The sequence below is a fragment of the Fusarium falciforme genome, chromosome 3 (genome assembly GCF_026873545.1).
Source record: "Fusarium falciforme chromosome 3, complete sequence".
Classification (NCBI taxonomy): domain Eukaryota; kingdom Fungi; phylum Ascomycota; class Sordariomycetes; order Hypocreales; family Nectriaceae; genus Fusarium; species Fusarium falciforme.
The window spans coordinates 3195388-3219523 of NC_070546.1; the positions used below are offsets into that span (position 1 = coordinate 3195388).

Below are 24136 nucleotides of genomic sequence, written 5' to 3' on the forward strand. Positions count from 1 at the left end.
ACACCGCTGTACGCGCCGTTTGATTAGACGCCGAGCCCGTTTTCCAGCCTTAGAAGCGACCTGTTTCAAGCCAGGGGACAAACTAAAAAGGTTCGGCTAATCGGGGCTTGGTGTCGAATTTGAGCGGCACCAGAGGCAATGCTAATGGTGCTCGAGTTATAGATGCGGAGCCGGCAGAGCACCTGAGCCTGAGACATATCAGGACCAACAGACAACCACTTTAGGAGCTCCAACTCACAACAGTTGAAGGTTTGACCATACTCAGAATTCCGAGATAAAAATAACAGGCTCAGCCTTCGAGGACTAGAACACCAGGTGTTGGTTGCAACCGCCAGGTGCCCTGCCCGGCCGGGTGCCTGGCCAGAATGGCCGGCATGGTCAAGGGTCATAGTGAACCGATTCTCTAAACGGGCGCAAGCATCTCAGCTCAATTAGGGTTTTTGTTCTCAAGAAAACGGCGCCGATGCTGAGAGTAGGCACATATAAGACGGGAACTCATCTCTCAAGTTCTGTCGATATCTGACCAGTTCAGAATTCAACACAAACCAGACCACAGCCTTGCTTGTCTCACACTTGATCCTTCTCTCTATACTCTTAGTTGCTGTTAGGCTTGCGTACTCAGTCTCTCCTTATTCCCCTCGTGGCCTCTCAAACTCAATCTGCTGGCAGATTTACGATTGTCAAGGCTCAAGGTATGTCCAGGACTAGATGATTAAACCGAAGCTAACATGAGTGCCAATGGCTCATCAGATCTTACGCTACATATTCTCCTCTCAATTTCATCCGCTCTCTTTAAACAAGTTCGAAAGTGATCACCCCGTATCCAAACATGGCCAGAGTTGGAGATCTCCAAATCTTTGCTGGGGAGTCGGAGGGTCCACTTCCCCCGAACTCGACCCGATACAAGATCATCGAAGCATCCATTCATCTGGCCCTCTGCATCCTTGAGACCAGCCAGGGGAGACGCAGTCTGGTCGAGACTGCCCGGGCCATCATCACCGCGAGTCGTGAGCAGGGACGTGACAGCCTTTACCGGGACTCTTTGGACAACTTGGCCTCCTGGATCAACAAGTTCCTGGTGAGAGTGAGAGAAGATTTCTTCACTGTCTTTATCAGAGATATAGGGGGCGAGGCTCTGGCGGAGAGGCTCGAGTGGCCTGGTGAATACAACATGGCTGACTACGAGGCTGGACCTGTGGGAAATCTCTCCCTGAACAGGGTCCTCGTCGAAAACATGATACACGCGCACCAGCGACCACCCCCTGAGGCATATGCCCGGTTCAAGTTCCAGTTGAGCATCAGCATTGCCCACGAGGTTGTCCATTTCCTGACAGGATTTCTTCTCGGCTCGCCGAGGAGCAACACCCCCCGTGGGGTTACTCTTCAGGGTTGGGGAAACATGAGGACTGGCGAAGCAGGCCGGTACTGGGAAGCTGCTCTCCTGGGCGGAGTCGTCGAATTTCGGTCCGACAGGAACGACACGTTGGGAGTCCGACAGGCGGGCACGCCCTACCTCTTCCCAAACGGGCGCCACGATACCCCGGGGCGGCGTATATCGCTGAGCTACATCACCGAGTTTGTAGATGGTGGTAAGTTGAGCCTGGAGCTATCGCCCGGGTCCAGAGTCGTCGAGGTGGCTAACGTACTTTCCATCCGCAGTCTTTTCCTTCCCTGTACGTGTGGTCGATGGCGATGCCGAAGCCACTCGCCGGGATCTCAACTCCAACTCGGTTGATACGACTGATCTGCGCTCGGGACATCGGCGGCGAGGCCTCGAGCCCACAGAATCGCCACCCCCTGGGCATCCAAGCTCACAAATGCGATACCGGATGCCTTCTTCTGGATCTGAGGGCTACTACGTGAGGTCCAGCCAGAGCACCAGCTCCCAAGCAGGTGGTTCGGGTAGAGGCTATGCTTCTCAATCAGGAAGACCCAGTCAGGCCAATAACCCTCCAGCAGGAGGATCTGGTAGAGGGTACGCCTCTCAGTCGTCAAGGCCCAGTCAGGCTTATCCCCCTGCAGCAGGAGGGTCAGGTAGAGCCTACAACTCCCAAGTCGTAGAACCAATCAGATCCTCCAATCCCCAGTCCACGCGGTCGGATCGATCATACCCTAACCCCTTTGCACCCCGATCATCAGCACCAAGCCAACCCTCATACACTCAGCCGACAAGCGGCAGCCGACCCCCTGAGTACTACTACAGACGCTGATTGGATGTTGGACCTATGAGTGTGATTTTTGCAAGAGAAATTGCGTTTGAAGATGGCTGCGGAAAGTTGTTTGGCCTAGGGCGGCATTGTGTTTTGGACATGTCTGGGGTAATCTTGTGATGTCTTGATATATTCAGCCTCCTAGTTACATCGTTATCATTAGTGTAATCTCAGAATCTACCTATCGTCAATGCTCGGATCGTGTTTGTGTCTTTGCCACATGCCTGATTCGTGCTGGATTCACTACCCCAAGACCGAGCCCAACTGGAGGCACAAGTGTCATTTGCAAGACGGTGATGGCATTACAACATTTACATTGTCACCTTGGGGACGAATTGCCTGTGGGAGTATACATAGAAAGAAAGCTTAAACGCCCATGGCGCAAGTAGACTTGTACACCGTAGAGACCAGCTTGAGCCGTCACGGCAGGAAATGGAGATCGTTGGTCACATCGCTTCCTCTAAAAAACCAAGCTCAACCATCTCCAACCCTTTGAACCTGCAATTGGCCGCGCTGGTGGGAGTGCAAAGTGAGACAATGAGATATTGGCGTCGCCGGATGATATGGCGGGCCGGCATGACTTACGCCAACGTTGAGTGGCCGCCCTAGACCAAGGCTGACCAGAAGGCAGTTTCTGCCCCAACGCAGAGAGGTCACGCCTCCATATCCTCCCACAACCTCGAAAAAACCATCTCCTCATCAATCCGCAGCTGATCCCCATCATCCTTCATCTCGGAAAGCGATGCAGACGCCATGTTCAGAGCAAAGGGCAGCACCAGGGCAGTTGGCGGTCGTCCTCAACGGCTGAGGCCCGATGCTGGTGCGTACGGTCTCATTCCTTTGTCGGCAGAGGAGAAGGGAGCGCTAATCGATATCAAGAGGAAGCGGGATCCTCGGCTGAAGCTCAACGCGATTCTGAAGAGGTGCCGTTTGTTGAGGATGAGCGGACATGGATACGGTGGCCTGTCTCACTCTTTGTGGTTCTGATTTACCGGCCAATTTGGAAGCCTTTCTGCGCCGTCTTGTCGAGTCCTGCGTCTTTGCTGTTGGTTTTGGTTCTCTTCCTTTTCGCTGCTGTTCCATTTATGATTATTTCTGGGTTCTTATCTGCTGTTTTTGGTCTCCGGAGTGTCCAAGGTTCCACCAGAGAAGAGGACAAGGCAGCGATGCAAGGAAGAGCTACTGAAATAGTAGCTCCTATCTATTGACGCGAAGGGCTGATAAGCTCATGCCCTTGTGTACTGACCTGTTCTATCAACTTGGCTACTCAAGATTTGCAGTCAAAGGCATTTTATCGCGTTTCTAACTGTTCAACTCTGTCTCGATGAATATGCTGACGAATAAATGATTTTTGTGTATAGGTAGGCATGTATGATTAATACGTCAACCATGTTGAGATGATGCATCTTGAGCTGCTCATCTATGATACCCTCAAGCCTGTAAAGCTGTAACTGGCCAATGAAGATGCCAAAAGCCAAATGCCGATGACATTGCTAAGGGCCTCTTCCTGTCCGGGATAGGAGCGATCCCCAAAAACGCATATATCCAAGATTACCATTGGGCTGGTTCCCGGGGCCATGTAACCCTTGGAGGCCACTGTCAAGGCCCGCAGGCTGGCCTCCTGCGGCCGAGACGCATGCATGAGGGGCATGCACCATCGCATCCCCACAAGATGAAACGTACCGGCACTCCATGATCGGTTTTGGATATGCAAGGGACATCTTCAGGGCACTTATTGTAAATTTGGGCATCCCGGCCGGCACGTGGATGTTGGACCTTTACAAAGCTCAAGAGAAAAACAAAACATCCAGACAGAGATTCATTTCACGGTCGCGAAGGCGCAGATAGACTAGAGAATTGTCGCGAGGCCATGACCGACCGTGGTATGATCGAACGAGGGACAAAAGGGGATGATTTCGATGAGCGGAAGAGCCGTCTCGCAACCATCTTTGGGAACATGGCTTTGTACCAAAATGGCAACTTCTTGAGTCTTGAAGGAATCAGCCCAGTCGGAGTGGTCTCGTTTTCAGGCACCCTTGACTTCAAGATGAGAAATATCATTTTCAGCTCATCAATCACACCTATCGCTTTCAGAGTTCTTTTATGAGTGGCGCTTCAGCTGCAGTGCAATGTGTCTTGAAGCCCACATGGTTCCACGTGACGCCAAGCGGGGAAGATTGTCTCGCTCCGACATCAACCATATTCGCTCAGCTCTACACTCAATCTTGTCATCATCAGCCAATTGAAGCTGTCCATTTGTTTAGGCAACTTTGTTCCCTGTCACTGGCCTTTTCGGTTTCTCGTTCATCCAGTTCAGCAAGCATGAGTGTCACACATACAGTGCTCTTCCAGTTCAAAGCCGATGCCAAGCCCGATGACATCAAAGCGGTGCGCACTTGCAAATCACATTCAGGAATGGTTACAGAATCTCACCCCATCTAGGCTTGCGCTCGCTTCCTAGAGCTCAAGGACAACTGCATCCACCCAACTACCAACACGGTCTACATTACCTCACTGAAGGGCGGCCAGGACAACTCCCCAGAGGGACTACAGGTGAGCTGCCTTCCCCATACATCTGAGCTTGCGACAAATGCTGACCGAAATAGAATGGTATTACCCATGGATTTGTGGCCGAGTTCAGTTCTGCGGAGGATCGGGATTACTACGTCAAGACGGACCCTGCCCACCAGGCTTTTGTCAAGAGTCTTGACGGGTTGATTGAAAAGGCAATTGTTGTTGATTTCAACGATGGTGTATACTAACACCTCGCTTCGTCTTTCCTCATTAAACAGAGGCGAGGCCTTGTTGACTGACTACCGTCACAAGAAGACAGAATTGGCAGTTTCTACCACCCTGCAGAGCATGAAGTCACTGTCAGGATAAACTTGGTAGAACGTAGGAATCTCAAAAAGCTTCATTCATCTTTCGTATCCCCATATTCGCATTGAATCAAATCACCGTTTTAGTTCCGCGTCCCATCAAGCCCAGTGGTCATTGCACCAGATACCGTGTCCCATCCTTGAATTCATCGGCGCCAATATCAACACTCAAGGCCCCAGGAACCCTCCAAGTCAAGACGCTCCTCATAATCTTAGTGGCCCATGATCATATCCTCCCAGCCCCCGTTCACTGAGGCATTGTCTGATAGAACTGACCCTGAAGCTGAGTCTTGAGCTTCAGAATTCCTTCAAGAAGAATGTCGACCACCACGCGTTGATCACCCATGATAGCGCGAAACTTTTGGATGCTCTCATCGGTTACCAGCTCATTCTCCATGGTGGCACGGTTGACCAGGTAGTCAATCAACCAGGCTTCATTGCCGGTGAGCTCATGGAAGCCATCATCCAGAACCTCGATGATCTCGGCAAAGCTGATCTCCCTGCCATGCCGGGCAATTTCCTTAGTAGCCAATCTGGAGAGTTTCCCGAGGCCCAGGTTGAGGGCCTCAAAGTACACGTTCATTGCTTCCGAGAGCAAGACGCGGTGTCTGTCAGTCGTGTTGTCCAGCGGGCCTGGCAAAGTTTCGTACGTTCCAGTGAAGAGAAAGTGCACAATCGTATGTCCTACACATTGTGGCACGTCGAGGAGGTTGAGGAGTCCATTGGCTGATCGCCTACTGAACCTGGCGGCAAACACGGGGTGCTTGTTGATCACTTCTCGAGGCACATGCGCTGTAGCGCCTCCCATGAACCGGAGCCTCAGAGCAGGTCCCCAGTATGGCCTTGATGATGGGTTAGCGACATGATTATAGGAAATGATGATCACCGTCAAGAACTCACGACTGGCAGGATGGCCTGATATGAGTCATGCTGGGCGCCATGCTGTCAAGATGTCGATCTGAAACAGTTCGGCCGTGAGAAAGTTGCGCGTCAAGGGTCTGTTCGAAGATTGGCGCCCAAACTGATATCAATTGTCCGGTGACGTCTGATCATCCCTCATAACGTAGCTTGCGCAAGAAGAGTCAAATCTTTCTGGGTGATGAGGTAGAGAAGAGTGGAGGGGGAGTGGTGCAAGAGTAGAGAATTCAAAATGATGATGATCCGGAGCTAAGATCAGGTGACTGCTTGGAAATGAGGCAGCCCCGTGATTTTAGTTCGTGATTTACTGCGCAACTGGAAGAGATAAACCACATAGCAACACCTCCCTCTCTGGCCTTCGATCTCGAGGCGCCATGATCCGCCCTTGTTCCATCTCCATCCTTAGGTCCATTGATTCATGTCATGCCTGTAAAAACTCGAGTTCCTCTAGTCCCCAATGTGAAACATGTGGACCTAATTTAAGCCGGCCTCCTCCTGCCTAACTTTTCAATTAAGCCGACCAGTTAGGCTCTGGTTCTCAAGCATGAGGTCCCTGATTCTAGCTCTCTGATCCAGAATCTGTGAAAAGAGCGCACCAAAGACGGTCCCATCATTCTTGAGCGCTAATCGGTAGGTCCCAAGGCCTTCATCCAGTTCTACCTCCCAACCGATTCGTGAAGCTCTCTGGATCAGGTTGTTCATCAGCTCGAGGTGCTGATTGTCGAACGTGATGTTGCTTCCACAAACGACGTAGAGGATGTTTGGGAGCGACATGCTTCTTGACGTTACGTCAAATCCATGAACGGCTAGCTGGATGAGCCTGTCGAGGCCGTACTCGGTGGCCAGCAAGTACGTCTGGAGAACGCGGTTGAGCATGGCTTCAGGTTCATCATACTGTTCCAACTCGTCCTCGTCAAGGTCGTGTAGGTCCTGGTATGTACCGGTGAAGAGGAACATGACGAACACATGCACCACAGCTGTCGGCCAAGCGGTGAGGTCGAGCTGTTTGCCATCCTGCGTGGTCACAAACCGGCTAGCCAACTCCGGGTGCTTGTTGATGGTCTTTTCGGGAAGGAAAAGGTGTTTGGGTCCAGCAAGTTTCACGATCACCATGCTCTGAACACGATGCCTGTCACCACTGGTCAGCTGTCGGTTCATGGGTGGCAGGGAACTTCAACTGACGAAGAATTATCCCTGGTGGCTTCAGCTTCCATGGTGTCTCTCGTATGGGCCAGTCGCCGCTCTAGACTACTTGGAGACTTGGCTTTCTTGCTGAATCGAGGTCAGTATGATGGTAGGGCATGCACCTGAAAAGACGCCAAACCTTGTTGCGAAGATGAATCGACTTGTGTGCCGGATGATGAAGGAGGAGAAGGGGTGAAGAAGTGAATTATTTTGTACTCGGTGTAGTCGTTCTTGGAATAGTCGAGCTTTCAAAGGTGATTCACTGCCGCAAGCAGAACCAGGTGTGCAGCGATGATTGCAGCCCCGCGATCCCATACACACATCCTACTACAATGACCTGGAAAAGATTCTGCATGGCAAACGTTTCCCGCCTCGAGAAAAGAACAAAAGGCGTTCTACCTGGCGATCCATCATCTTGACTTTGTCTGCACCGACGAGCACGCCCGACGAGAACTGCAGTTGGCTTCCAAAATACCGACTTCAAAAGCTATTTTAGGGTGGAAATACCAGATATATATTTACCGAAAGTTCTGGATGGTGATTCAACATACGGAGTGAATGGATGAAATATAGATTTTATTCAGCCCTGAGATATCTCAATAGATTAAACTGAACGCCTCAATTACTCTGCGCAGCTTGAGATCACGTTTTCAAGATAGGGGTAGCCTATGTTTATCCAGTGATGAGGGGTGAGCGCCCACGGTCCAGCCGCTCACTCGATTATCATCTATCACTTCTATTTACAATCTCCGGCTCATGTAACTAAACCAGCAAGGGGAAACTAAACTATGTCAACGACGGTCTTGGCAGGAACCCTGCTGTTGTCACTCTCGTCTCCCTTTTGTTCAACCACTTCAGGCGGAGCGTTGAGAGCCTCTTTCTTTGCCTTCTTCTGATCCCTCCACAAGAGAAGTTGAACCGTTCCAGTGATGACAACTATTTCGTGGTTAGTTGGGTATCGGCCATGTCCGTGGTCGGTTACTTACTTAACAAGACATTTAGAACAATAGACCAAGTGTAGCCCTTCCTGGCTGCTGGGAAGTCTGTCGTCTTCCAAACAAAGTTGGGCGCCTGAAATACAAGTTAGTCAGAGATAACTTTGAGGCTAGCATCTCGAAGGAACATACCACTGCCTGCACGACGTAGGCGAGATCATTGGCCGCGCCAACAAGCAAAGCTCGCTTCTCGGTATCCGCAGTGCAAATCTCGTTAATCCAACTAAGAATAAGAGGACCGGCACCGCTCTATAGAAAGGTCAGATATGGGCAACTTCAATCTGTGGTTAGGCTAAACTCACTCCAATGTTGGCAAACCAGTACACAATCATTCGGTTCGTGACGTTTCCGTATAGGGGCATCTTGAGGAGTCCAATATGGAAAGAAATCTATATCCGGTCAGTATCTATTCCATCACAAATCAGGTCTGGTGGCACTTACAGTGATGACAGCACCAAGGTAGATGAAAGGGTATCGACGACCCTTCATGGGACCGTCAGAGAGCCAGCCCCATGCCAGGGCCATGACGATGAAGATTCCAGTCGTGGGCAGGGGCACTATGGGAGTCAGCACTGAAATCTCTGGATAATTGGCTTGATGGCCTACAGTTGTTGATCTGAGGAACTGTGAAGTGCCTTCCAGGTACGGGGGGAGGATCAGCATTGAAGCTCTTGAGCCAGTATCCCATGGCAGGCTGGGGGTAACCATTGTTCCAAACGACGTAGATGAGAGCTAAATGCCTATGTTAGTTACGTTTTTTTTTTTTTTTTTTTTTTTTGCAAGGGGTTACATACGCAGAAGCCAAGTGTGCCAGCTGAAGAGAATAGACTTGACCTTGGCCTTTGTCCAGGGCTGCTTGCCAGCTCGGCCAACGGCGTCCATTCGCTCAACAGAGATGACACGCTCTCGCTCGGTCACCCACCAAGTCTTTTTTCCATCCTGGGGCAGGTTGGGGAAGAAGATGTATCCCATCAGAGCGAGAGGGAGAGTGATGATGCCGTCGATGATGAACAGCCAGCGCCCTATGTCTTGGTTAGAGCAGTCTTTGTATGGGTAAAGACAGAAACCTACATCCTTCACGTCCGTGTACTCCATTGAGATTAGTGTAAGCAGCTGCCTGCAGGAAACCGCTGAACATGTTGCCAATAGAGCCAGCGAGCCAGAAGACCATGGCGCGCTTGCCAATCTCGCGAGGGGTGTACCAAGAGCCGAGCATATAGTGGATACCAGGGTAGAAACCAGATCTTGATGCAGTGTCAGCACAGCCGCACAGCGACATAGAGGCAATTGACCTACTCGAAGAGTCCGACAAGGAATCGAAGGGCGTACAGCGCCTTGTAGGATTTGACTGCTGAGGTGGCGATGGTTGCGACGCCCCAGCCAAGTTCCAATGAAGGGATGACCCAGCGAGGGGAAACACGGGTGAGAAGCAGATTGGAGGGGAGTTGTCCAATAACATAGCCGACGGTCCAGATAGAGGTGCCTGAGGGTGTCAGTCGATAGTTGTAAGCGCCAATTCTTTCGATACATACTCGTAACAAGTTCGTTGCCAAACATGTTCAAGTCCTCCTTCATTCCACTAAGAAAGGCATTGTTGACATTGGTCTGATCGATGTTCTTCAAAAAGTAACCGATCGATGCAAAGGTCAACACAAAGGCGTCAACCTTGAACAGAAGCCACCGCTGCTCAGGCGGCAGCTCCCATGTGTCCCAGAGGTAACCCTTCCAGGTCTTGAGGGGCTTTACAACGACATCCTCGTGCGAAGATCGGCTCGAGTCGGTGTCTGGTTCGCGGACATTGGCGTCGACTGCGTGCTTGGGTTCAGCCATTGTTGAAGGATATATTTCCAACAGGTCACAGCTAAGCGGACTGCTCAGAACGGTAATAGAGTTTGACAGACAGTGCTACAGTACAGATATATATACAGGGAAAAACTCGGGTTTAACGTCAGCTAGCATCAGATGTTGTAGCATTCACTCATCGGTCCCAGCGATCGCGTCAGCTCGCTGCAACGCTCTTGAATTTTTCTCTCCCACTTTCTGGGCCCCTTATTGTAGCGCGCTATGGATCGATACAGAGTGGGATAACCAATGGACAAGGGACGGCGACTATATGCACGGGGCCCCGGATGTTCGGAGCTGGCTATTGTGGGATCGCTAGGCCATCTTGCGTGATTCCGGGTGAGGATAACACCTTATTTTCGACCCTGTCAATTTCTCCGCCACGAGATAAGAGAACGAGAAAAAAGGGCTAGAATTTTTAGGCGGATACTTGTATCCGAGATGGGCGTGATTTTACTTTTTCAAGCGAGATCTTGGGGGAATTGAGTTTGTGAGAGGTGAGTCTCGATGGTTTGGTTATCTCGTCTTTGGTGTTTATCAACAACACAACACCAACACAATGCATCGACAGGCCACTTTCAGCCACTGCAATCGTGTCATAGTCTAGAACATCGTTAGGAGGGTCGCCTTTGCCGGACGGTGTCCGACCCCATGGTTCAAACAAGCAAATTCTACTGCGAACTGCTCTGACACCATCGACACTATCCACAATGGCGGCATGCAACCCATCCACCAGACCCCCCCAATTCGTGTGATAGCAACTGTGGATCGGCCGAGACTGGTTATCGTCATCGTCGGGCGGGCTCCCGACCAAGGATGAGCCCGTCGTGCATCCCCTGTCTCCGATTTAGGACCTTAAATGGGAATGAATCCAATAGAGGTGTTGGCTCACCGATATCCTGGACCCAACATGGAGCTCGGTTAGAGTGCAGCAGTCGCCTCGCTCACGCCATTACGCAAGCAAATATGGGGCTGCTTAATTGTTTGATGCGTGGCAGGAATACCTCCATGTCGGCTCTACAATGATGACCTCCTTGGACAAGTGACTGTCCTTGAATATACTGCTTTTATGGCCTTTAAATGATTACAACTCGACAGACGTCAAAAATGCCAAGGCGGCTCAACGGCAGACTAGGTATCTAGCTTTCTTGGCACTTGGCGCCCTCGTGCAACGCATGCAGGTCCCGAGCTGGTGTCTTGGCGATCGACCAAGGCGTCATGGCATGGGTCAACCAATTTATAGAAAACGCTTGGCTAGTTCTCATATGTTTGACTATTAGCCCGAAGGAGTCCAACATGTATTCCAATAGTTTATTGTATTCATTATCTCTCTAACAGATTCCTGAGTTCTTTTGCCGTGTTTCACGCGCCATACATAGCGAATAGATCAGGATAGCCCAGGACGAGAAACACTCATCAACAGCAAAGCCAGCAACGTCGGCCCCCCAAGACAATAGCTTGCATCAATTAGCATTTGTGTATGCAACGACTCACCAAACCTTCTACTCTAAACTCGCCGGACCTGATCCATGGCTCAGTGAGTCTCTTTGAATTACAAGTATGCAAAGATGTTGCGTTTCAATGCGCCAAGGACGCTTTCGTTGATGAATCCACAACGAGGCTAGGTCAGGATTCGGAGAGAAAGTTAACCAACAGCTGATAGCCTATAAACTTACCGACTTGATATTGACAAAGCCAACGGAGGCGATGATACGTGATAAAGAGCATTAGTAGGTAACGCCATGAATACCCTCCATGTTGAGGCAGAAGGCTGGATCAGCCCAATGGGATTGCTCGCTTCAACATTCGGGGCTTCATCTGACCAATCACCCAGATATCAGATAAAGCAGCTCAGCAAAATAAACGTACCTACTGTACTTTGACGGCGAGTTCCGATCCGAATGCCTCCCCAGCCAAGTAGCCTGCGACCACTGCGCGGGCAAGTATGCCCTGGCGCCAGCGACGACGACGACACATACCAACTCCAGCATGGGGATGACACCCTTGCCTAGGCCACCGACCAGACGGACACCGGCGTCTGCCTCAACCCATCGAATCAGCACCTGACGGACAAGCTCCGCGACGAACGCCACACACCCGCCCTCGTCGTTAACCGAAGCACCAACTCTAACAACCTCGCCCAGCACACACCGATCAAGCATATCTCGACAACAATGCTGTAAAGTCACAAGTTAAGTTACTCGCACTCGACCGCAAAACCAACATGCAATAAGCTTTAGAGATGCATCATATCACATATCAACGCAACGCTGCGCCTCGACAAACATGCACATCTGTATAGAGCCCTAAATTCTTCCTTTTCCCATTCTAACCTCTTCCAATTCTCATCCAAGTCTCCTATCACTCCTCTACCATGGCATTCACACCTACCCATCCTTACAACACCTGGCGTGCATCGACCGGCGTTGCCGAATTCCAGGCCACCATGGCCGACGCATGTCGCAACTACTACGAGGCTACGACCAGGCCCTACAACAAAACGAGAGTCCTGGCTGTCTTTTGAGAGAAGGATGAGATCTCAGGCCTTGGCACCCAGGGCAGGCGTGTTCGGGACCTCTTTCAGCAGTCCTATGGCTATGATGTCGAGCTTTTGGTCATCCAAATGCAGGATCCAAACCCAGATGCCACGATTTCATTCAACCTCGGTCGATTGCTCAGTGGGCTCAAAGAAGGTGACTTGGCCATTTTCTATTACATAGGCAACGGCGACCAAGGGGGCTTCCAAGAAGTGCGAGCCCAAATCATCGACCCATCTCCTGCTGACGTCCTCATTCTTTTGGACTGCTGTGTTGCTCCTGGGATAGGCATTGGATACCGCAAGGAACTGATTGCAGCATCAGCCTTTGACAGGACAACTGAATACAGCCCGTCTGGATTTACCGATGCTCTCGTCCAGCAACTTCAGCATGCCATTGACAATCGACACATCTTGTCCACGGCTCAACTCTACAACCGCCTGGCCACTCGGCACTTAGCGACTCAGTACTTGGCCATTCAGGGCCGAATACCCCAGCTCAATGCCATGCCCTACTTCCTCCAGAACTCGGGGGAGAATCGGGCACCCATCATGCTGACTCCCAACATGGCTCATGAGAGTTGGACTCCAGGGTCGATCTTGGCAATCTTTAACAGTGCAGTCATCGTTATCCTTCACGTCCATCTTCGAGATGCTCACGCTGCAACTTTGGACCAGGTGAGACATTGGCTCTTCGAAAACCGTCGCCACAATATCGATAGGATCAAGATCAAGTCTATGTTCCCATCTTTACCTAAAGGTGCGATTGCCATCATCAGCGTTACCTTGGATATTTGGTACACGCTCCGCGAGGACCCTGCCATTTCATTCATTGGCTTTGAGGAAATTGACGACCCTTGTATACACGGTCCCCGGGTTATGCCACAGGCGATACGTGTTGAGATCCGTTGCTTTGACGGATCAATGGCTATTCCGATCCATTGGTGGCTGGGATGTGGATGTCTTCCTGTCTATAGCTTTCGCTGGTTCGCGCTAGTCTTTCTTCTTCTTTAATCAATACAACATGCTCATCTCAACAGGTTATGAGCCCGGAAAGCCACCTTACAGCTGAGTATCCTCCTAATCATAATTTCCAATATAACTCGAGGTCTAACCGCCTCCTTCCACTGCGTTAAAGATACTCATCACACCTTACCCGAATTTTCACTGAATACTGCTAGCCGCCTTATCTAGGAATCAAGTGCTTGATTTTGCACGCCTCCCGGCCTCATCCGTCACCAGCCTCTCGACCAAAATACTTGCGCAAAATTTTTACTCGAGACTCGGCCTCATGATGGCCTCACACGACTCTAATTTGAGAGCTAGACCGCTCTAGAAACCGACATTGTTTTGTTTCCTCCACAAGCAACATTTTCCTCATCGTGTCGCTGACTTTGACAAACTTTCCGCTGTCGAATTCTGTTGATGGATTGCACAGGACCTTTGAGACCTTGCATCTTCGAGTGGTCCTCTCTCGGACTGGAGTACTTGATGCGACAAGCCGGACGTGAAACCGCATGTGAAACCGGATGAAACGGGATACACGACCTAAGGTCCGAGCCGCGTTTCGCATCGGTCGCACGAACCTGGTGGTGATATGCGATATCCTACGATCTAAGTGAGCCCTCAGTCCTTCCAATAGGTTCTAGGGCAACCCACTTGGACACCGACGACTCGCTTTCAGACGCAAGTCCAACCAGCATTTGGAGCCTTGAAGCTGCCTCGATTGCCTCATCAGAACCAGAACAAATCCACGTTACATCCAGTGGGAGTTCTGACGCACCCGTTGCCGATACCATCAACAACGATCAGAACTCCAGCTTCGCGCTCGCAAGAGACATCGCTACACCGAAAAGGGAAGATTCACCTGAGCCTACCTCACACTCTTCCTACGCCTTCTCTCGTCCAGCCATCAAGGAACCCATCCTCAAGCATGTCGGCCTCGAAGGAATCGACTGGAACACTTGGCAACCTAGCCAACATCCCGAAGCTAGAATCGACAGCCGGATGGATCAACTGGAGCCGAGAAATGAAGGACCATCTCACAATGTCGGGATACGGAGACTTGTTCAAACGAAACAAGGACAAACCCACCGGCACCAGCGCCGCGACCGTCGAAAAGATCGACAACTGGCTCTCCAAGCAGGAACGCGCGTGCGGAGCCGTCCTCAATCGACTTGGATACAACGCCAGGGAGCAGGTAAAGGACAAGGAGACCGTCACGGAGATGTTCGATGAGCTTGAGAAGCGCTTCAAACCAAAAGGAAGTGCGGTCTTCCAAGAGCTCGACCGACGATACAACTGCCTCACCCTAGACCAATGCTCGGGAGTCATGAACTTTGCAGAACGGCTGCGAGAAGCTCAATCTGAACTCTTGCAACTAGACGAGACATGCAAAATCGGCACGCCTCAATTCATCAATAAGTTCCTAACCGGACTTGGCCCCGAATACGAAATGTTCCTCACTGCCTTCTACCAAAACCACAACTTGCTACCCGAGCGAGGCTCCAACGGAGAAATAACCAAACCTGCCGTAACATTCGAAATCGCTCTTGCCGCCGCAGAGCAAGAGGAAATGAACATTCAACAACGAGAAAAGGCCAAGACGCAAACGGCTCTGCTGGCTAGAATGCGTGGCCCTGGAAAAGAACGAGTAGCTCAGACGTGCGGCCACTGCAACAAACCAGGTCATACCAAGGCCGGATGTTTTGGCCTACACCCCGACCTTCTTGAGGAGTTCAGAAGAAAACGAGCACTTCGGAGTGGACGACGAGAAGCCAAGCTTGAGAAGAGAAAGGAGAACACCTCGTCACTGGAACTCGACGAGGATCACACTGCCGCCGTCGCCTTCTTAAACGCGGCCCTTCTATCCTTTCAACCCCAGTTTGGCCTGGCTGCATCAGAGCCGTCCGGGCTGCTCGAGCGAATTCACGTATTGGACAGTGGCGCCTCCTCCCACACGTTCTGCCGTCGACAGAACTTTACATCACTCGAGAAATTCACCGGCTCTGCCATCAACGGCATAGCTGGCTCGGCCATTATGCCCGCGGGGCAAGGCACATACACCCTCAGAACCATACGGAACAATGCCAAAGGAACAACGATCTTTCATAAGGCACTTTACGTCCCAGACGCTCACTGCAACCTTGTCTCGGTCTCAGCCCTCGAGGAAGATGGAGCAACTATTTTATTTCGAAAAGGACGAGCCGTCATTACAAGCCACGGTAAAGTCATCCTCAGCGCCACTAGGAAATTTGGTCTGTACGTGATCGACGAGGACGACCAACAACTGCACACTGCCATGGCCGCATACTCTGTCAGCGACCCCAAACTGCAGATCTGGCATGACCGACTCGGCCATTTGGGAGAACAGAACGTGCATTTACTCATGAAGATGTCCACGGGCATCACTCCTCTATCTGACTCCAACGTCTGTGAAGCGTGCGTAAAAGGGCGCATGAAGGAAAGGCCTCACCGCGGATGCATTCGAAAAGGAACAAGACCACTGGAGAGCCTGCATGGCGATATCGCTGGCCCCTTCCCAGACGAAGGCATCGACGGCCATAGATACTGGGCCTGCTTCATAGACGATTTCACCAAAATGACCTGGGTCTTCCCAATCAGGCAAAAGTCCGAATTTGGCAACTGCCTTCGACAACTTCTGGAACAAGCCGAGACACCAACCCGTCGCTGCCGTTACCTTCGCCTCGATCGAGGGGGAGAAAACCAAGCTGATGCAATCACTCTCTACTGCGAAAACAAGATGATTGAGATGATCTTTTCTGCTACCGAGCAGCACGAACAAAACGGAGTGGCCGAAGTAGCAAACCGTGTCCTACTCGAGAAGCTCACAGCGACTCTCATCCATTCAGGACTGGAAAAGAAATTCTGGCCATACGTCCTCAAAGCCATGGCATACGTACGAAACCTCTCACCAGCCTCGGGTCGTCAAATCACACCTTATGAAGCATGGCACAAGGAAGTGCCGGATCTCTCCCATCTCCGAGTTATCGGCAGCCGAGGCTTTGCAAAGATGCCTTCAGCCAAACGGAAGAAGATGGACGACAAGACAGTCCCCTGCCGACTCCTCGGCTATCAAGGGAGCACAAACTACGTCTTAGTCGACGACGATGGAAGAATATTCTTTGCGAATAACGTCGTGTTCGATGAGAAATCCCTGCTGAGAAAACGAATTGCATCCGAGCAACCAACTGACGAACCCAACGCAAAACGGATGGATCTCACACCATCTCTTCCAACTATACCCCTAACCGAAAACATCAGAACAGACGAAGAGATACAGTCAGCCCCCAGCCAATCCTATCAACTGAATCAAGACGAGCCAAGCTTCCATGTGGAACTGGGGACTCCAGAAAGAACACAAAGCCCCGACAGTGCAGTCGACGAACACCAAGTCGTTGCGGAAGCAGCCGACGGTCATCCCCAACAACGTTTTCCAGTACGGGAAACCCGAGGACAAATTCCATCAAGATACACAGTCCTAGCTCAACAAGACCCATCAGCCCAACAAAACCAGTGGCGCTTCACCATGATCGCCATTCACCTGGCTATGATCGCCAACAACCTTGAACCGACCGAACCCAAAACCTTTGCCGAAGCAATGAACTCGCCTCATAGCGAACAATGGATGCAAGCCATGATTGACGAAATCGACTCCTTGATGAGAAACGGCACCTTCATACCAGTCAGCCTGCCTCCAGGAAAACATACCCTCCAAGGCAAATGGGTGTATAAGCTCAAACGGGGAAAGGATGGCGAGATTACCAGATTCAAAGCTCGCTTCGTCGTCAGAGGCTTCGAACAAAAAGAGGGAATCGACTACCACGAAACGTTTGCCTCCGTGGTCAAGCCGATGAGCTATAAAATGATCTTCGCCATCGCTGCGGCCCTAGACCTTGAACTGGAACAGATGGATGTCAAAACTGCCTTCCTTTATGGCGGCGTCAAAGAAGAAATCTACGTGACTCAGCCACAGGGTTTCGACGACAAGTCAGGCAGAGTCTTCCGACTGCGGAAAGCTCTCTACGGCCTCAAACAATCTCCCCGAATCTGGTACCAGACTTTATCTGATTTCCTGGAAACCCTCGGCTTCAAACCACTCAACGCCGACGTTGGCGTCTTCATCCGTGGCACAACCTACATCGCCGTCTACGTGGATGATCTCCTAATCGCTGGTCCCGATAAGGAAGAAATCCGCCAAATCAAAGCCGCCTTGAGCGAGAAATTCGAAATGACTGACCTTGGCCCGTGTCAGTACTATCTGGGAATGTCCGTCCGGAGAGACAGACGCAACAAGGCCATCTTCCTCTCCCAACGAGCATATGTCGAGAAGGTCCTACGGGAATTTGACATGTGGGAGAGCAAGCCAGTCACAACTCCCCTGAGCACGTCAAAATTCCAACCTGTCCCAGACGAATACAGAGCTCCTAAAACGACGAAACTATGGTACGCAAAAGCAATTGGGTCACTTATGTACGCCATGCTTGGCACTCGCCCAGACATCGCATTTGCCGTCTCCCTCTGCAGCCGATATCTGGGAAACCCAACCAACGAACACGTCCAAGCCGTCAAGCGCATCATGAGGTACTTGCGAGGGACGATCGACTTGGAACTCACCTTCAGCGGACCACTCAGACCGTTAGTTGGGTACAGCGACTCAGACTGGGCTGGCGATCACGACACCAGACGATCAACGGCTGGCTACGTCTTCAACGTCGGCACAGGCGCCATCAGTTGGAACTCCAAACGACAACCAACGGTCGCACTATCATCCTGCGAAGCGGAGTACATGGGACAAACACAATGCACCAAAGAGGCGATCTGGCTACGAGGGTTGCTGCGCGAACTTCTGGCCCAATACAAACATGGAGACCTTCAAACAACTATTCTCTACGGGGACAATCAAGGGGCAATTGCAATGGCCAAAAATCCACAGTTCCACGCCAGGACTAAGCACATTGATCTTCAATGGCATTACGTTCGAGAACGAGTCTCGGATGGAGACGTTGAACTCCAATATGTCCCAACCGAGCAACAAATCGCAGACGGACTTACGAAAGCTCTCCCAAAAGACCGGTTTATCGTGTTTCGCAACGCGCTGGGCCTCTCCAACCCATGATTCGCTGTTGGTCACGCAAGTATGGATCATGAGAAAAGGAGGTGGCCGGGAACACCTGGCCAACTGACACTCCGCGATCTCTCGACAACCAAGTAACCTACCAACAAACTGACTTGGGATTTGGAAGCAGCGGCGTCGAAAGTCTATTATATCAAGTTCACACGATTTCTCTTTTCTTTTATCCCTTTTCATCATGCCCCAAGTGGGAGAGAATGGGTGCCCAACAGTCTATCTCGTTCATCGAGCCTCCAAGCGACCCACAGGTCCTCAGCTCGGAATTCCTCGGCTTCTTATAACAAATTCTACAACAATTCCAGCTATAACTGAACGCTCAATACGTACATACAAGAGCCATTTCATTCAGAAACGGATCACACAGGATCCAATTGCAAAAGAATCCCATTGCAGGTGCACATGGCCGAGCTACAAAACTACAAAACTACAAAACTACAAAACTACAAAACTACAAAACTACAAAACTACAAAACTACAAAACTACAAAACTACAAAACTACAAAACTACAAAACTACAAAACTACAAAACTACAAAACTACAAAACACAAAAACACAAAAACACAAAAAACGCAGCGAACGCCGCTGGATTGGCTTCTTCAGCCTTAACAACCACAGTCCTACGAGACATACAACGGAACCTGCTCAATCGGATCCGGCCAAAGAAAGCAAGACAGTTCGACTATCGTAGTCAGCCGTCAATATCAACAAAGGATAGTATCAATGTCCTCTACATTTATTTCGGAAAATATAAACCTAGAATGGAGTGGGAGATCTGGAGTGCTAAGGCTCCAGTGATCGAAGATTCCAAGGCTTCATTCAAACATCAAACATCAAACAAACGTTAAACCTAGGATGAAGTGGGAGATCTGGGGTGTTAAGGCTCCAGTGATCGAAGATTCCAAGGCTTCATCCAAACATCAAAACCACCTGTCCGTGATGAAGTGGGAGATCTGGGGTGCTAAGGCTCCAGTGATCGAAGATTCCAAGGCTTCATCCAAACATCAAAACCACCTGTCCGTGATGAAGTGGGAGATCTGGGGTGCTAAGGCTCCAGTGATCGAAGATTCCAAGGCTTCATCCAAACATCAAACAATCTGGAGGATATGGGGTGCTAAGGCTCCAGTGACCAGAAACTCAAGGCTGTCCGCCTCACAAATATCAAATCATCAAACAATCTGGGGGATCCAGGGTGCTAAGGCCCCGGCGACCGAACAATCCAACGCAGGTGTGGTAATAGAAGCTCTTTCCTATTTTTCACCCACGAAGGTGTTTTTGAGGTTTTAATGAGGCCACACTCTGTTACGCAGAAACATCTCGCACCAATGGCTCGAGTGGGAGTGTTGAGATCCGTTGCTTTGACGGATCAATGGCTATTCCGATCCATTGGTGGCTGGGATGTGGATGTCTTCTTGTCTATAGCTTTCGCTGGTTCGCGCTAGTCTTTCTTCTTCTTTAATCAATACAACATGCTCATCTCAACAATACGACCCATTTGTATACCTAACTAAGATTTAAGGAGCAAGTCACAAAATACAATAAAAATATTCGAAAAAGACATTAGTTTAGACATACTTTTATAAGTTTGGTGAAAGTACAAGCTACATCCTTTAACCCCTGTAGTCCGTTTCTATGTCCTTGGATCCTAAAAGACTACATACTGGTAGCCTCATTAACCTCGCATATCTAGCCGGCAGATCAAGTCGGCAAAGTGTGGGGTATAAAGCAGATTGACAACTGATTCTTCCAACATGGCCGATTGGCTGGCGGGATGGTTGCGGAATTGAGCCGAGCCCCGTCTCCGTATTCCGAAACTCTTTGCCGACAACCCCAGTTCATGATCGCGATTGTCGATGTAGTCATACACCATCAAGAGCAAGCATGTATCTTGAGCCAATCAGACCTGTCTCTTTCGTAAGAGAGGGGGGGCTTGCCGTGCCCGGACCGTGTCACCTCTCTAGAGACTGACTTTGAGCACGGCTTCCGGAGAATCGACGAAATCCGATGCCTTGAGGCGGTCCGATAGACCCGGTTGACCTCTTGGTCTTGTTAAATAATTCTACTCAATTGTTATATCGTTCATTCTTCGAGTCATGGATCCTTTCTTTGACAACAGCCCCAGTGCCCCTGTCGGATCTACTAGCATCATCATATTACTATCATGCGCCTTGGAGCCATTCTCCATGTCGGTGCCATCCTGGTGGCTTCGATAGATACATCGTCCGTGCTACCTTACTTCCATGATACTTGAGACGTGTCAATCCTAGTGTTAAATGCATCAAATAGCTAAACTCTATTTAGGTTTGCCATCGGAGCGAGGCGTGTTGTTCCTCTCGAAAATGACGACTCGTTACCTCGGTCGCTTAGTGGGGACTTCATCGATAAGTTTCCAAAAATGTCCCGCGAAGAAGCAGGTCACCTCCGACACTTCTATAACCTAGCAAGCCAAAAAGATGGCGAGTGGCGCCATATGGGTTCTCAAGTTGCCGGTCAGGAATGGCTCGATGGGTACCGATACCAGCTAGCGACTATGGCATACGCTGCAGGAGCAGCTCATTACTTTCGGCTGCCCCTTCTGAGGTCTCTGTTCAAGGCCTTGTTTGAGCAGCTCATCTCCAAAATGCTGCTGCGAGATGTTTGGGGCTATTGGTATCTCACTAGCCACAGCGGCACCCTTGTAGACCCCGACCTGACCGAGTTGCGGAAACCCTGGGCGGATCCAGTTGCGAAAGAGAACATTATGGCAAGTTTTCAAACGCTCTATTGAAAGATATTAATGTCTTGCTAACATCTTTTAGTATTCTGGTCACCTCCTTCACATGGTGTCATTGTACACGATGCTATTTGACGACGACAAGTATAATGAATATGATGCTCTGGAGTTCAACTGGATGCCAATCTTCTGGGGTATGGGGCCAGAAAAGTTCATCTATAACCGAACGTCCCTGCAGCAAGCGATATTGAAGGGGATGGAGGGAGAAAACTGGCTCGGCGTCTGCTGTGAGCCAAACAGCATCTTTGTCGTCTGCAACCAGTTTCCTATAAGAGCACCTTGACCCATTCTTCTATCGATTGGTGCTAACGCTGTGATATCAAGATGATCGGGATGCGGTACAACGATGTTCGGGACAATACCCATATAGCCCCTGTCGTTCTTGAAACATACGAGGAGGCTTGGAAGTCCAAGGGCATGTTCCAAGACGACGGCCTCATAATTGATTGGTTTTCGCCAAAGCAAGACAGAAAGACACTCGCAAAGGACCCTGGGTTCACAGCCTGGTATGTGGTGGCGCCCGAGACAACTTTTCAAGGGGCTCAGACGGGCTAATCGATAATAGGGCCGCTGCCTTTATGAACGCTTGGAATCCAGAGCTGGCAAAGGTCGCTTATGACACGGCATATGACAGGGTGATAGAGATGATGATGCCACCAAACAAGTCTACAGCTGCAAAAGCGTCAACGCCCTTGATCTCCAGGGCACAATCACCCGGTGCTCAGCAACCCATGACCAAGCCCATCCTAGGATACGCAGCGCAGATGATCTCTGAACTCGGCGACGAGGCCACCTTGGATCAGTACCTACGCTTTGTCGACGAAGCTTACCCCCCAACCTGGGAACAGGGCGGACTCTTTTACCCGGCCACTGCTCAGGGGAATGGCAGTCTGCCTCCCATGGACGCCTTCACTGGGAACAGCGCCATCCCCTACGCGAGGCTGAATGTCTTCCAGGGCCAGCGTAAGATGTACGAGAATCCTTGGACCGACAATCACTTTTCCACTTACCCATTCATTGACAACATCGACCTCTCCAGTGGGGTTGACTTTCTGCGTGGAAGCTGGGACAAAAATCTTGCAGCCATGGCTGTCACTATGCGTTCCTATTCAAGGGAGGGCAAGAAGTGAGTATTGGATCAGCTTTCTCCCCCCCTAATTATTCGCGTCTAACATGCCAATTTCAGTGTTAAGCTTCATGTTTCCGGATTACGTCCTGGGAAATACAGTGTTTACGAAAATCAAGAGCTTCTTGGCGCGTACCAAATCAAGGACAGGGCGGACATGATCCAGCTTGAACGGAGAGTGACAGGGAACAACATGGACATTGTCATACAGAGTATTGGCCCTGTTTCAGTGCTTCCTCCCCTGCAGGTATCCCGATGGGAATCGGTACTGGAATGGGGCATGTGCATCTTGGGTACTCGAGGTACATACTTGATGAGGTACTTTCTTTGGGTCTGACATTAGGGGCCTCAATCCATGAGTGTCATTTGTAAGAGCTGAGTGTTTGAGGCGGATACGGATAAATCGGTGGGAATCTATATCTGGATATTCCCTGGATAAGGAATGCTAATGTGAACTCGTCCTGGCGTGAGATTGAGGCAGCACTTTCGTGCTGACGAGGGACGGGGTTCTGCACGAAGGATAAGACAGTCCCGGTCCAGGCCGCCTCGTGAAGGTCAATCCTGTTAAGGCCGAGGAGCCCTCCGAAGTTCTTCAAGAAGCCCTTATGCAGGCCAGTGATAATAGCACCAAGCCACAGGAAACTTAGATGGGGGCTCCGAAGGGAGAACATGCGAGCCAGAATATCTAGATCTCCTGCCTTTCTGGACTGAAGAACAGCAATAGTGCCTTGTAACCATGGGCCAGAGGCATTGCATAGTATACCAGGTTTATAGAAGATGCTCCCGAGGATAGATTTCACGCCGTGGGCGTTGCATGATAATGTTAGGAGTCTATCAAATTGCCGGAGGTCCGTCTCCAGATTGGTTCCTCTCGCGTTACGCTGGTGCTGGTGCTAGTGCTTGCTGGCGTTGCAGGACACATACGAGGTACGGGCAGCCAGATATTCTGCCTGTCGAAATTGGCCAAGGGGAGCATCATAGCCGTCGCGAAAGCCGCACGGTTTTGGTCGTCAGCAGAATGAAGTGCAGAATATTCAGCGATATACCGAACTGCTGTCTCGAAGGGTAGGCATTCTTGTAGGCTGGGCGATGTACTTCTCGAAATGCTGGACATCCGGATAGCGGGAACTGCTTTAAATGTCGAGGACCAAGGAGACAAGAGTTTAAAGCGTCCGCACGAGATGATTGTCGTATTGTTGGAACCACGCGGACGGTGGTACGGGTGACCTGGTCAACATGAACAATCTCGCAGGCGTCTCGACATACGGTGTGATTTGAAAAGGCTGCTCGAAAGAGGGCAAGTCACAGGACCCTGTCCCAGGGACCCACATGGATGAGGCTGTCAACAACCCAGAGCCGTCTAGTTCAAGTCCGACAGGAAAGTAGGGATGTTGGGGGAAGAGATGCTCGACCTGCAAGCTGGCTGGAGGAAGCTCAGGGTCTTCAGATGCCTGCTCCTATAAGGCCGCCCAGGTTTTGTAGCCATTCTCGTAGATCGCTCGATATGCTTCCTCATCTAG

At 50.6% G+C, this 24136-nt stretch overlaps 6 protein-coding genes and 2 pseudogenes across 8 annotated transcripts, besides 2 other annotated features; 5 read left to right on the plus strand and 3 right to left on the minus strand.

The window, feature by feature from the left end:
• Nucleotides 1–829: 829 nt before the first annotated feature.
• Nucleotides 830–2210, plus strand: NCS54_00426800 (Hypothetical protein; the record flags this gene model as incomplete). Its single annotated transcript, XM_053149811.1, has 2 exons — nt 830–1589; nt 1660–2210. The coding sequence occupies 2 exons, from the start codon at nt 830–832 to the stop codon at nt 2208–2210; spliced, it is 1311 nt and encodes a 436-aa protein (XP_053005786.1).
• Nucleotides 2211–2963: 753 nt separating this feature from the next.
• On the plus strand, nt 2964–3418 carry NCS54_00426900 (Hypothetical protein; the record flags this gene model as incomplete). The annotated part of the gene is made up of 2 exons (XM_053149812.1): nt 2964–3030; nt 3090–3418. The coding sequence occupies 2 exons, from the start codon at nt 2964–2966 to the stop codon at nt 3416–3418; spliced, it is 396 nt and encodes a 131-aa protein (XP_053005787.1).
• Nucleotides 3419–4448: 1030 nt separating this feature from the next.
• On the plus strand, nt 4449–4972 carry NCS54_00427000 (annotated as a pseudogene). Its single transcript has 3 exons — nt 4449–4598; nt 4653–4763; nt 4817–4972.
• Nucleotides 4449–4972: a sequence feature.
• A 394-nt stretch (nt 4973–5366) lies between these two features.
• Nucleotides 5367–6018, minus strand: NCS54_00427100 (annotated as a pseudogene). The gene is made up of 2 exons: nt 5990–6018; nt 5367–5931 (listed from the first exon to the last, which is right to left on the minus strand).
• Nucleotides 5367–6018: a sequence feature.
• A 496-nt stretch (nt 6019–6514) lies between these two features.
• On the minus strand, nt 6515–7221 carry NCS54_00427200 (Hypothetical protein; the record flags this gene model as incomplete). The annotated part of the gene is made up of 2 exons (XM_053149813.1): nt 6515–7136; nt 7190–7221. The coding sequence occupies 2 exons, from the start codon at nt 7219–7221 to the stop codon at nt 6515–6517; spliced, it is 654 nt and encodes a 217-aa protein (XP_053005788.1).
• Nucleotides 7222–7973: 752 nt separating this feature from the next.
• On the minus strand, nt 7974–10017 carry NCS54_00427300 (MFS domain-containing protein; the record flags this gene model as incomplete). Its single annotated transcript, XM_053149814.1, has 10 exons — nt 7974–8128; nt 8179–8263; nt 8320–8436; nt 8490–8576; nt 8629–8744; nt 8794–8919; nt 8982–9209; nt 9259–9431; nt 9484–9670; nt 9720–10017. 10 exons carry the CDS (start codon nt 10015–10017, stop codon nt 7974–7976), a joined length of 1572 nt encoding a protein of 523 aa, XP_053005789.1.
• A 2386-nt stretch (nt 10018–12403) lies between these two features.
• On the plus strand, nt 12404–13323 carry NCS54_00427400 (Hypothetical protein; the record flags this gene model as incomplete). The annotated part of the gene is made up of 3 exons (XM_053149815.1): nt 12404–12535; nt 12587–13243; nt 13288–13323. 3 exons carry the CDS (start codon nt 12404–12406, stop codon nt 13321–13323), a joined length of 825 nt encoding a protein of 274 aa, XP_053005790.1.
• Nucleotides 13324–21112: 7789 nt separating this feature from the next.
• On the plus strand, nt 21113–23263 carry NCS54_00427500 (Ldi domain-containing protein; the record flags this gene model as incomplete). Its single annotated transcript, XM_053149816.1, has 6 exons — nt 21113–21460; nt 21516–21740; nt 21815–21996; nt 22056–22616; nt 22677–22918; nt 23157–23263. The coding sequence occupies 6 exons, from the start codon at nt 21113–21115 to the stop codon at nt 23261–23263; spliced, it is 1665 nt and encodes a 554-aa protein (XP_053005791.1).
• Nucleotides 23264–24136: the final 873 nt, after the last annotated feature.